This window comes from Lynx rufus, unplaced genomic scaffold (genome assembly GCF_022079265.1).
Source record: "Lynx rufus isolate CCGP_SWC_20201006 ecotype Redwood Valley unplaced genomic scaffold, mLynRuf1.p SCAF_1, whole genome shotgun sequence".
Classification (NCBI taxonomy): domain Eukaryota; kingdom Metazoa; phylum Chordata; class Mammalia; order Carnivora; family Felidae; genus Lynx; species Lynx rufus.
Window position 1 is genome coordinate 147,461,161 of NW_025814823.1, and position 13,605 is coordinate 147,474,765.

Genomic DNA, 13,605 nt, shown 5'->3' on the forward strand with positions numbered 1-13,605 from the left:
AAGCACATCCATCCCCCTCCCTTATTCTCTAACACTTGAAAACTACTAGTCTGTCCTTTGTTTCTAAATTCTTGCTATTTCACAAAGGTTATATAATTAGAATCATCTAGTATGTATTCTCTTGGGACTGGCATTTTTTCACTCAGCCTAATTTCCTGGAGATTTATCTAAGTTATTGGATGTGTCCGCAGTTGCTTCCCCTTTACTGCTGAGTAATGTATGTACCACTGTTGGTTTAACCATTCACCTGTTGAAGAACATCTTGGCTGATTCTATTTTTAGCTATTATCCATAAAGTTCCTAAGAACAACCACTTATATATTTTTGTGTGAACTCAAGTTTTCATTTCTCTGGGGTAAATGCCCAAGAGGGCAATTGCTGGGCCATATGGTAAATGTATGTATCATAGTTTTTATTACCCATTTCCCCATTAGAATGGAAGTCCTATGATACCAGTGACTTGGTTGTTTTGGATCAGTGCTGTATCCTAGTGTCCATAACAGTGCTTGGCACAGAGCAAGGAGTTAACATATATCTGTTGGATGAGTAGGCTTCAGAGCCTTATGGAGCCAATGTGCACAGATGCTATTGCTTTTATAACTGATTAAAGCCAAATGAGTCTGCAAAAAGTCTCTCTGGGAAAAATGGTAGAGATGAGAATAAGAGAGGTATGGCCATGGTGTCCCCTCAGGTGTCAGTCTGACCCTGAATGAAAGAGCTGTTAGGCTGAGCAGCTGTGTGTATAAAAGGATGTGTGAGTCTCTGAAAAAAAGTCACATGACTTTCCAGCCCTGAGGAACACAGAGTATCCCAATGTCATCAAAATGGCTGATATAGCCTTGGACCATGTACAGTTTCAAGGGCCTGGAGGGCCACCAGCAGAGGACAAAGTAGCCTACTTGTTAACAGTATTTTCAAGATGGGACCAAGCAGCAGAGTCAGGGAGCTTATATACTTTCCTAAGCACATGTTGGCAACCTGGCAAAATGGTAAGTAAGCTCCCCCCAAAATATTTATTAAATGTGTAAATAAATAAATTACTTCTTGACAAGATTGGGTAAAGCTTCAGGGGAGAATGGGACTTACATGGGTCACTAGGATGGACAATGATAGTTTACAGGACAGGAATGTGGAAATCAATGTTAAGAGCCCAAGGTGAGAAACCTGTTACATGCAAAAAAAACATATTTTAAACTGCATTTGTGGTACTACCTATATTCCTGGACATCCTTTATATAATCATGAATGAATCAGTTCTAGAAGGTCAGGCCTATTAGTATAAACACAACACTTTCATGTGTATAATTTTCTAGCAAAATTTGTTTAACATCTTTTTTGTTGAGATTTGTTTTCGTGACAAATTTCTTTTAATAAGCAATGGGAAAAAATCTTTAACTGTTATTAAAAGTGGCAATTTTCAAATATCTTGAGTTTGTGAATATGCAAATATCTCATTGCAAAAATCACAAATTATGTCTATATTTGAATAGTATAAATATCCATTATACGTATCTCAGTGCTCTTTGTAAGGCTCCTGCAAAGGATGAAAACATGAAAATTAAAATGCCTTGGAACTTTGATAGATTAAGGGATAACATATTTAAAAAAATTTTTTTAATGTTTATTTATTTTTGAGACAGAGAGAGACAGAGCATGAACGGGGGGAGGGTCAGAGAGAGAGGGAGACACAGAATGTGAAGCAGGCTCCAGGCACCGAGCTGCCAGCACAGAACCTGATGCGGGGCTCGAACTCACGGACTGTGAGATCATGACCTAAGCTGAAGTCGAACGCTTAACTGACTGAACCACCCAGGAGCCCCTTGGTTGGGGGGTAACATATTTTACAAACAATAAGCCAATATCTTTCTCTGGACTGATTCTTTCAATCAGTTCTTGTTGTAAATGGTTGAAAATGACAAAATTCAATAAGGTTGCATGATTATACATTTAGTGTGGGATTATGTTTGTGTACCCTAAGCTTGGCTTCTTTTTAAGTATTTTTCTGCTTAGTTTCTTAAAGGTATAGTAATTCCTCACAATATGGTTCTAGAACACTGATTCCCAACCTTGGCTGTACATTAGAATAATCTGGGGAGATTTTAAAACTCTTAACGCCATATTCCAGACCAATTAAATCATAGTCTCTGGGGTGGGAGCCAGGCATCCGTATTTTTCATAGGTCCTCAAGTGATTCTAATGTGCAGCCACAGTTGAGAATCAGTGTTCCAGAATAATTTGCATCAGTTTCAGGAGGGTGCTTATTAACAGACCTGGATCTACAATTATATATATTAAATTGGAATATCTATGGATAAGCAAGAGAAATCTGAATATTTATCTGTAGTCCCAGCTGTACAGTGAGTTTGAGAACCTTTGGCTTACACAGTTAAGGCGCCCAACACTGACCTGTAAAGTCACTGGTGAGCAGTAGAGTTAGAAATTTCAACCCACAGTCAGAAAATCTTTTGGAGTTTGAAACAAGTCTATTTTGGAAGTCTCTTTAGAGGTCTTGATTTAGCTAGTGTAGTTACATGGCTTGCAGGTGTCAGTAATAACTCCAGGTAAAGTTTCCGCACAGTTTTCAAGTAAATACTTTATTAGGGCAAACTGATCCTTCAGTGGAAAGTTAAAGTAAAGAGGCCATTAAGCTAAATGTAGAAAGAGTAATTTTTAAAAATAATAATTACTTATAAGAATCAGGGATGTTAAGACAAGAATTCTTACAGAAAAGCATAAAGCTGTGAATTGAGCTCCCCGTTGGCCCCCACTCATTTTTTTCCTTAAAAAAATTACAATTAAAATGTATTTAGAGAAAGGGAAAAATTAAAGATCAATGGGAATTCCCATTATATTTAAAATTATTAGACCATCAGGGATAATTAACCCTTTAAAATATGTAAAGTATGTTTTCAAACCTCTCATCTAACACTAACAAGTATCCTGTTTAGGGAAGCAGGACAAAGGATTATTACTTTTTTTGTATGTAATGTTTTACTTCAAGCTTTAATTTAAATTCTAGTCAGTTAACATAGATGGTAAAGTTGGCTTCAGGTGCAGAATTTAGTGATTCATCACTTACATATAACACCCAGCACTCATCCCAACAAGTGCCCTTCTTAATATCCATCGCTGACTTAGCCCATCCTCCACCCATCTCCCTCCATCAATCCTCAGTTAGGACAAAGGATTATTAATTCCAGTTTTTATAGACATGTTATTTCTAGCACATAACACAGTGTGAAGTTCTGAGTGTTTGTTAAATTGAATTATCGGATAGAAATTTTGAAGCACAGAACCATTAAGTGCTAATTGATCAGTCATCAATTGGGCTAGAGACAGCTGCATGAAAAACCCTGGCCTAATCCAGAAGTCTCCCCTAATGGCAGGCTTCCCCCAGTGTAAACTGGAGAGTAAAGGCCATTCTTTGAGTTGTCCTTAGCCTGGTACACCCACAAACCATATGGATGCTTTTAACTATGTTGAGGGTACTGACCAAAGATTTTGATGCAATGGAGAGACGTGGGACCAGAGTCTGTATGTTTACTAAGCACCACATAACACAGATAACATGTAATTGCCAAATATGTTATTAAGCCAATTACACATGATCCTCAAAATGGAAAATATCATTGGCTCACTCTGAGAAAAGGGAAATATTTGAGTTACAAAAGTAAAATGACTCATAGGCCCATGCTGCATCAGCTTGGAATCTATATCTTTCTTGCCCAGAATACAACTTCCTTTTTAATCTTGATCACATGGAATTCAAGTGCTTTCATTTTTTAGTCATTGAAGCAATCCTTACCATAGATCTTAAAAAGCACTTTGATTTCCTTGCTGAATTCAATGCCAAGGTTTGTGACACAAATAAGCGCTTGATTTCAAAGATGGAAATCCTTATTGCCAGTATTACTGGTAAGTGTTTTCTAATGTTAGGTTAGAATTAATACTGTTCATAAAGTCATAATAAATATCTGATACAAGTCAAAAAATAAAAATAAATAAATATTTGTTGAATGTATGAATCCATTAATCAATAGTGCAAAATTAAGAGCAAACTGGTTTCAAATAGTTAGCATAACATATAAGGAGGAAAGTTTTAGATTCTGTGTTTTTCTGGCCAACTTCTTCAGTGGGAAAAGGGACTAGAGAGCATATTGTATTCAGCTAATCTGATAATATGGGCTATTTCTTTAAACCAGTCCTTTTTCTTTCAGGGCTTGGTGAACACCTAGATCAGCTCTCCTTCCTCAAAGAATAAGAACCACAAAAATTTATGCTTAACAGGAATTGAAGGCTGGGAGCTGTGCACACATAGGGAACAATGCACAGAATGCATTCAGTGGTAAGGAGTTCTGGGAATGAAGAAATCGTCCTTCCCTAAGGCATTAGATTTGTTACTAGGCAACAAATAAAATATGATTACTTCTAGTCAGCCCAAAATGAGGCTCCCAGAAGAAAACTGTGTACTTAAAAATTCCTTTCAAAAGTCTAACCTTCAGACAATTTTGGTGCTCGTTTCACCCTATAATTTACATTTTATAATGTATACACACATACACAAGCATGTATATACATATGTATACATATATGTACATGTGTGTATTTCACATTATTCTATGGAATTTTAAGAGCATGTATAATTTGGTAATTCTATATAAAATACTAATTATTATTAGTCTTATAAAATTATAACCTCTGCTACTTCATGATAAAAAAATTCACACATTATGGCTAAAATCCAAAACACTAAAGTAACAAATGCTGGTGGGGTTACAGAACATTGGAACTCTCATCCATCACAGGTAAGTGTGCAAAATGGTACAACCACTGTGGAAGGCGGTTGGAAGTTTCTTACTCTTTTTTAAAGTGTTTATTTATTTATTTTGACACAGAGAGGGAGAGGGTGTGCATGCATGTGGGAGAGGGGCAGAGAAGGGGGGGGAATCTTGAGCAGGCTCCACACCTCAGCACAAAGCCTGAAACAGGGCTTGATCTAATGAACCATGAGATCATGGCCTAAGTTGAAATCAAGAGTCATGCTTAACTGACTGAGCCACCCAGGTAGCCCTGAGGTTTCTTACTCTTACATGCACTCTTACAAAATGACACAGCAATTGAACTCTTAGGTATTTACTCTGGTAAGTTTAAGACTATGTCACACAAGACAAAAGAAAAAGCTGAACATGAATGTTTATAGCAGCACTATTTATAACTGCCAGAAAGTTGAAAACAACTAAGGTGTTCTTTAATAGCTGAATGAATAAACAAACAGTGATACATCTATAAAATGCAATACTATTCAGTGTTTTTTTTTGAAGCCATTAAGACATGGAGGAACCTTACATATATATTGCTAAGTGAAAGAAGTTAGCCAGAAAAGGATGCACACTATATTATTCCAGACACATACACTGCAGGATTCCAACTACATGACATTCTGGAAAAGGCAAAACTATAGAGTCAAAGATAAAAAAAAAAAATCAGTGCTTGCCAGGGATTTGGCAAAAGAAGGGATGACTAGACAGAGCACAGAAGATTTTTAGGTCAGTGAAACCATTTACGAGGCTATGGTAGACATGATATTATGTATTTTTCAAAATCCATAGGGCTGTGTAATACAAAAAGTGAACCCTAATATAAACTATGGATGTCAGTTCAAAATAATCAATACTGTTTTATCAGTTATGAGAAATATGCCCTATCAATGCAAATGCTAGTAATAGGGGCAACAATACAGTCAGGTAGAGGGATAAATGGGAACTCACTGCTCAATTTCTCTGTAAACCTGAAACTGCTCCAAAATCTAAAATCCATTTATTAAAAAATCATATGTAGATAATATTAATTCTGTCACTGGAAACACTTTTTTCTAATTTGTAACATATTGACAAAATAGTTGTTAAAGTAAGTCTATTAATTATGTATTTATCATTCCTGTATCATGAAACTTAAATTTCTTTAGCTATATTCCAAAAGATATTTAATTCACATTCTGCCATATTGAACTAAATTAATAAGCTCCCCTTTTATGGCTATCTGAAGAAATTTTCAATCCTTTTTCCAAATGAAATGTTCATATTTTATTGGTACATTTCTTATTTTCATTGACTTTCAATATCGTCTTGATTTGCAAAAACAATAATAAGTATTTTTGCCTCTAATGTGGTGTTATATAACTGAATGCCAATTACTTTTAGCTACTGAAAGTCTTGTGCAGAATTTCTCAAACTTCAGTGTGTATGTGGGTGTCTACTGGGGATCATTTTGAAAAAACAGATTTCTGACTTAGTTAAGCGGTCCTGACAATCTACATTTCTAACAAGCTTCCAGGCAATTCTGATGCATGACCCCACACTTTGAGCAGCAAGGCTCTAGAGCACATCTGGGCCATGAAACTATTGCCATTGTGAAAAATAAACCCAGATACCCAGCAGTTCTTACAAGGGATTAAATTGCTGCTTTTTGTTTGTTTGTTTGTTTGTTTGTTTGTTTCCCCTATCTGAAAAAGCTCCCAGGGAACCCAAAACTTCTAAATCTACTTTTCCAATATATAATCCTTTTCAATTTCATCTATGAAGAGAATGGCTTGATAACCTTTGTACAGTAAGCAACCTACCCATTTAGTCAAAATACTCTCCTAGCTTGCATGAACCAAAGACCATCTGTTTCTAGTTCAATTACTTGATTTATATATCTTCAATCGCAGAAAGATCAAACAACTGGCTCAAGGTCACTTAACCAATAACTGCAAAGGTCAGATCTAAATCCAGGTCTCTGAATCCAAATCTAGTCCTTTTCCCTCCATTCTCTGTTGTTTCTGACAATGATGCACTCCAAAGAATAGTGACTAGTTTGTTGAGACCACAAAATCCCAATTCTGAATTGAAAATCTCAGCCACAGGCTTGCCAGTGCAATTCCTAACATGGATTTAAAGTCTTGTTTGGGACCAGGTACAATAAGGGAGAGAATTTCTTTGTGCTTCAAAATAAGCCCTGGAATTCAAAGAAATTATGTGGATTAATGAGCTTATTTGAATACAGTGTAAGGTAGGAGAGAAAAGGCTTCGATGTTCCACCATGGAGAATGGAAGCGAGAATAGTTTGCTTTATTTCTCAAAACCTGATGGTTCTCTTGAAAGAATTCATAGCTAACCATGTATGGGAGTCAGAAGCAGGTGGACACTTCTCCAGGACCCTGTCCAGGGCAACCTCCCTTATATTGGGACTATCAAATGATGACCAGATGTCTTCAATGGAACTTCCAAGCTATTAAAGGTAATTGAAACTAAATTTTTCTTCACAATATGAAGAAAACAAGATGACCAAGAGATGTGAAAAAAATTTTATGCCATTGTATAGATATTATTAGTTGGAGCTTATATTTAGGCTCTCTCGACCTCTGGTTTAAGGACCAGCCACAACTTCACACTGATATCAGCAGTAGGTTAGGGTTAGAGACTTCATCAATACGAAATATTTAAGTGACATTAGGGTCCACATATGCCTTCTAAATACAGTAAGAATCCTTGTATACTCTTACCCTCTCCCTCCTCGAGCCCTGCAGCATAGAAAAGAAAAAGGAAGGGTGATCTGACCTTGGGAGAAATTCCTGCCTCTGAATGTTTGACAGCATCCCATTATGAAAATTCTGTTCTCATTTCAAGGGAAGATTCCTCTGTAAGTGTGTGTTTGGATGTAAGTGGCTCAACTGAGGTGCTCAAGTGGGTGACCAGACTGTCTTCCTCTAGGCCCTGCTGACACCATATCACAAATATTTGTAAACAAGGAAGATTAGTAATGTTCTCTTTACAGGATTAAGTGAATGTCAAAGCAGCCAAGACTTTGGGCTCCCATGTCTGTCTATCTGGGGATGTTCTGAGGTGTTCATGTGTGAATGCTGAGCAATAATGCTATAATAAGGGAGAATCAGCCTTGGCAATTCTGGACCCAGTCTGAGAAAAATCAGTAGCCTCTCAGTTCCTTGTGGGTGATCTGAGCTCTGAGAGATAATTATAGGCAGTTTAGGTGCCTGTTGTAAAGAGCACAAATGCTACCGTACTATAACCGTCTTGCACAGAACTTATACTATAAATTCCCAGTCACGGCAAGTCTCCAGAAAAGTACATTCTTCCCCCACAGTCGCAGAGCCAGGAGGCATTCTATGTTGTTTGCTGGTGGTTGGAAATCTGGCTCTAGATGACATATCCAGCTTTGCCTTACTCATTCCTAACACCATGGTCTTAACCATCACTCCAACAATTAGGGCTCATGTATTCATTCCCCACTCTTACTACCAGGTACCATTCCTGCATTCCCCTCCCTCTGATCAAAATCCTCTCCCTCTTCCAAGACTCAGCTCACATGGGACATCCTCCATAAGATCCTGCCCTGACAGCATCCCATCCACTGTGGCTTCCCTGCTTGCTGCACCCCTACCACAGATAAGGACCCCCAACCACTCACTTGGAATTTCTGTTGAGCCACACTTCTAAGAAGACAGCATCACGAGCAGTCCTATTTTGTTTAACTTCCCAGGATAAATAAGAACGGGGATAAAAGAGAGAAGGGCAGATAATACATTTATTGAACTTTCAAAGATTTTTGTGCTAAAAATGCCAACATTGGAAGCAGGAGGAAACTGGATTGCTGAGAGGGCTGGGTGGGCAGTTTTCTTTTATGAGTGTATCTCTGAAGCTAATCAACAGAATAATATCTGGGAAGCATGAAGGATATAGCTTCAGGACAAGTGTGAAAGAAAGAGGCAGATAGTTTAAAATAAAAGGCGACACTTTGCAAGTATGGATGGACAATTTTGAAAAAGGGCTGACACCATGAAGCTATTAGCCCCATATACCACTGGGAGGATTGAGACATAGTCCAGGAGTCCTCAGCAGGAGATGTGGTATATTCAGTGGGAGAGAGGTGGCATTATTCAACTCTCAGGGTTCTCTGTTGCTGGAAGCTTCTATCAGTCTACTACCAATAAGAATGATAATGACTTGCATACTTTGCAATCAATAATAATAAAAGCACAATGACTGGGGATGACTTACTGTGCTGACAGTGAATCCCATTAAATCCTCGAGGACATTTACAAACATAACCTATGAATGTGTCCCCTCGGTAAGCCTCACTGATTTCGCAGGTTCCTCCATTATGGCATGGGTTAGGAATGCAGGGACCTGAAAGGCAGAAAAAAAAAAAACACAATTGCTGCATGATACATATGCTTTAAAGTAGATACTGGGCCAACATTTTGCAATTAACAGTTTTATAGATATTACATACATATTTATAGATATTTATAAATATTTATAGATATCTATATCTATAATATAGATATAATCTATATCTATATCTAATATAATCTATATCTATAATATCATATTTATAGATATTTATATTTCTGAATATTCTTGGTATAGGAAATAGAGTTGTTATATGGGCTCTAATAGCCTGGGATTGAATCCTGGTTTCGCCACCTTCTAACCATGTGGCCTTGGAGGATTTAGCTAACCTCTCTGTACCTCATTGTCACCCTGTGTTAAATGTTGGAATTATTAGAATCTATCTCAAAAGGTGATGATACAGATGAAAAAGAATTTGTATGTATCAAACACCCAGAAAAATGTTTGTCACTTATTAAGGAGTCAAAAACAATATTAGCACTAAGCAAAATATCGGTATTAAGGTTTCCAAATTGTAAAATATCTTCTGCATGTTTAAAAAGTAATACTGAATGGCAATTTCTGGAGTTATTAACACTGAAGAGCTTTTGTAAACCTGCAGGTGAAAATAGCATATACTTACAAATGACCGTAGCCACATAGTCCAAGGTACTATGGACACCTGGTTGCAATACCTTTACTGACTATTTATGAGTTTGTGGTGAGGCAGGCTTCTACCAATCACAATTTTTACCAGTCTATAAGAAGTAGCTCATCAAAAGTTACAAATATAGGGGGGAAAGGGCTGATAGTCATTTTTAAGCTTTGAGAAAGTGACTTTACCAAAGTTACTGGTACCTGTTAACAGGCACTAGAAGTGTGGTGTCTGATCTCCCTTGGAGAAAAGCAGCTATTAGCACTATGAAGGTATGGACCTGGGCCAGTCCTGCCTAACTCAGGGCTCCTTTAGTGCACATTCTCTACTCTGGGGTGCCCCTTTGGTATGGCTGAGATTTTCTCAAGTGGCACGGCAGTCCCAGGCTTTTTTAATAGATCTTCCTTCCTTCCTTCCTTTCTTTTCTCTTTTGGAAGTGACAGGTTTGTGTCACAGTCTGAAGGCTAATCCTACCTACTCTTGCTTCTTTCACCCTTTGTCCATCACAGACATTCTCACCCAATCTTTTGTACCTCTAATTTTGTCTTACGGTTTGCTTCTTTGGAAGCGATGCTAATTGACCCAGGGCAGAATACAGCCTAGGAATAGTGAAGAAGGGAAGAGAGACGTTGAAGGAACTATCAACTCTCACTGCGAGATGAAGAAAGGCCAAGGAAAAATATATAGCAGTCTCTAATTTTGTGTTTTTAAATTTTGTTTAACTAAAAAGACTAGAACACATGAGTGAAAGAAAAACCACCAAAGAGAAAGTTAAGACGTTCAGATTAGAAAAGAAAGAAGATTAATTAAACAGCGTGACTATGTATGACAAAGTAAATGCCTGAGTCCTGGAGGAAGATTAGTCAAGAAAAGGAGCATGTGGTTTCAGCAGAGAGTAGAGAGGAGGCAACAGGGTTGGTCACAAGAATAGTGATAACTTGAAGCAATTGGGAGAGAGCTCCATTAGGCTAGGCTGTTGGAAGAGTCCAACAGTGAATGGCTCCTCAAGCATGGGACAAAGTCATTTAGAGACTTACAGATAGAAAAGGAAATTCACCATCATCACTTTGAGCTTCCAACAGGAAACACTTAGGGGTTGAGAAACATTGTCTTGCATGGAGGCAAGACTAAAGTTTAATTGCTTTCTCCAGCAACTGTCTTTGAAACTCAGTTTCTTTCAGTTTAAAATTTCATGAAATTCAACAGTTGTGGAATCTAACGAGAATATGCATGAAATACAACACCTTGTGGTAACTCTGGATCATGTTGATAGGGTTAACTTTCAAAAAGTGAAAAGAAATTAGTATATCTGTGATTTTTCTCCAGATACCTTCACATCAATTAAAAACAATGCATTTATTTAAGCAGGTAGTTTTGTGCGGTGTGGTATATTAATTAAACTAACCCACACCTGCCAGTTGGTACACTGCCAATGTTTAAGACAGGAAGAAAGAACTGCACCAATGATCTGTTTTGTAGCAAATGGAATCAGGTTTCTTCCATTGCTAAAATATGCAAATCATGTCACAGAACCTCTTCTTTCTCAGTTTTTCCTTCTTCCCTCTCCCAAAATAATTCACGTTTGATGGTACCTTACAATTTATAAATTCTTTTCACATATATAGTCACTTCGTTTCTCTTAGCTACTCCATGAGGTCACTGTCATTACCATTAGCCTTAAAAAAAAGGTAGGGCACAAATATCAGATAATGTTTCTCAAATGAACCTCTATGAGTGATGCCTATAGGTCTCAAACTAAGAGTCTGTGATCCCGAAACCTACATTTTTTTAGAGACTGAAAAGTTGGGGAAGGGAGAATGAAAAAAAAAATTGATCTAGAATTTTGATTCATCAGTTCACTTCAAAATAAGAAAAGCCATGACAGTTTTTTTTATTAACTGATAAGTATTAGCCATGCATATAACTGCTAGAGAAACAAATATGTAAGTAATTACACTCAATGAATTATATAATTTTAAATAAGGAGCCTTGGAAATAACCTAATCCAATCTTTCAATTTTGCAGATGAGGAAACAAAGCCTAATAAGAATTCAGTCATTTTTCAAAGTAAAAACAAAACAAAACAAAACAAACAAACAAAACAAAACAAAACAAAACAAAACAAAACCCTAATATAAGAAAAGTTGGGTTTAAGGATTTGTATTAGGAGGAAAACAGTTTTAAGTTATTAAAACCAAAAATGATCAAGCTATTCTTGCCTCTTAAAGAGCATGATGTCGTTTGTATTTGAGAGAAAGTAAACCTTTTCTATGCTCTCTTCCTCTTAAAAAGCTGGGTGAGGGAGGGATTAACAACAACAAAAAAGGCTGAAATAGTAAGGCTTTCATCAGTTCTTAGGAACTGTTAAAGCCATGATTCCATGGAGGGTGGTCTATGGAAGTCACTTTGAAGAACGAGGGGCAAACAGCAGCTTGCAAGCCTACTGCACCTTAGAAAAGTAGTGGCTCAAAGTTGAGGATGAGTTAATGGCTCTGCATAACAAAGGGAAGAACTAAGGAATGGAAGGAGAAAACCCAGAAGAGGAGACCCCAAGGCTGAGCTGGAAGTGGACTTGAGGGACAGAGTGGGGTCAAACAGTATGCTGTGAGGCTGTAATATGTTAAGAAAAGTAGCTAGTAAAAAAGCATGGCATCTAAAATTCAGGTTTAAGTTGTTAGCACAGCTCCTGTGTGAACTGTCTCTGCTGAAGCATCCAGGTCTACATTTAGTCCGCTAGATGCACAGACCTGTGTGTGGTGTTTGGGGAAATCAAGAGGAAAGGGCTGTGCCATTCATCCAGCTTATACTGGTGGAAAGGAAGAAACGTTACAGCACATGAAGCCCAGGGGATTCAAGAAGAGATAGGTGGCAGAAGACAGAGCTGACAGGGTATCTAAAGTTTGAGACACTAGATATTTCCTGAGGGCATAGGTGAAGCCTGCTTGGCAATCTTGGTGCAACCTCTGGGATTCCCAAAAGATAGGAGTTAGAGCATTGGGGCTGATTTCATTTACAACCCAAAGAACATCATGACCTCAGCTGACATCTAAGTTTCAGAAAAAGATTACCTGTTAACTGAGGTTGTGACTGCTGTTATTTTTCCTATTATAAGAAATTCTATGATTTTCATTCAAAGGGTGAGGATGAGGTAAAGTAAATGGGACAAGGATTTAACCTTTCTAGAGTGCCTTACATGCTAAGCAACATGAAGTATACACAGTATTCTAACTAATGCTCTGTAAGAAGATATCTTCATTTTAGAGGCCAGAAAACAGGCTTGCTCACAGACGTTAAGCGGCATGCCTAACTGGAAGAGGCAAGATTATAACACACTCTGCCTGACTACAAATCTATGCACTTTCTATTGAGCCACACTCCCTGCCATGTTGAAGGTCTGTATATTAATATGTTAATCTTGATAGATGCAAACAGAATCAGCATGAATTCACTAAGCATGTTCCTATAAATAATGCAGGACTCCAAAGCCTTCCTAAACGGAAATATTTCAGAGTGTTTTCAGCAAATGGCTCAGGGTGTATTAGATATTATAAATATAGATAGATAAGCTCTGCTATACTAACAGTGCTCCATTCTCCATTTCAGCTATGTTTGAAATCAACTGAAAAATATGTATATTTCCCCAATAATATTTTGTAATTACATATTTGTATGTATATAGTCTTGCTTGCACTATGAGGGTAAGAAAAAAATTGACTCTGTCTAACACAGAGATTTTGTTTGTTTGCTTGTTTGTCTGTCCCTAATAACCATACTGTGAAA

At 37.4% G+C, this 13,605-nt stretch overlaps 1 protein-coding gene across 2 annotated transcripts in view; it reads right to left on the reverse strand.

The window, feature by feature from the left end:
* The window catches only part of EDIL3 (EGF like repeats and discoidin domains 3), a 418,330-nt gene that overhangs the window by 210,872 nt on the left and 193,853 nt on the right, over window positions 1–13,605 (reverse strand). For both annotated transcript variants that reach the window (XM_047071243.1, XM_047071314.1), the window contains one exon: window positions 9,057–9,185. In XM_047071243.1, coding sequence (XP_046927199.1) covers window positions 9,057–9,185 — 129 coding nt within the window. The remainder of the gene's footprint in view (window positions 1–9,056; window positions 9,186–13,605) is intronic.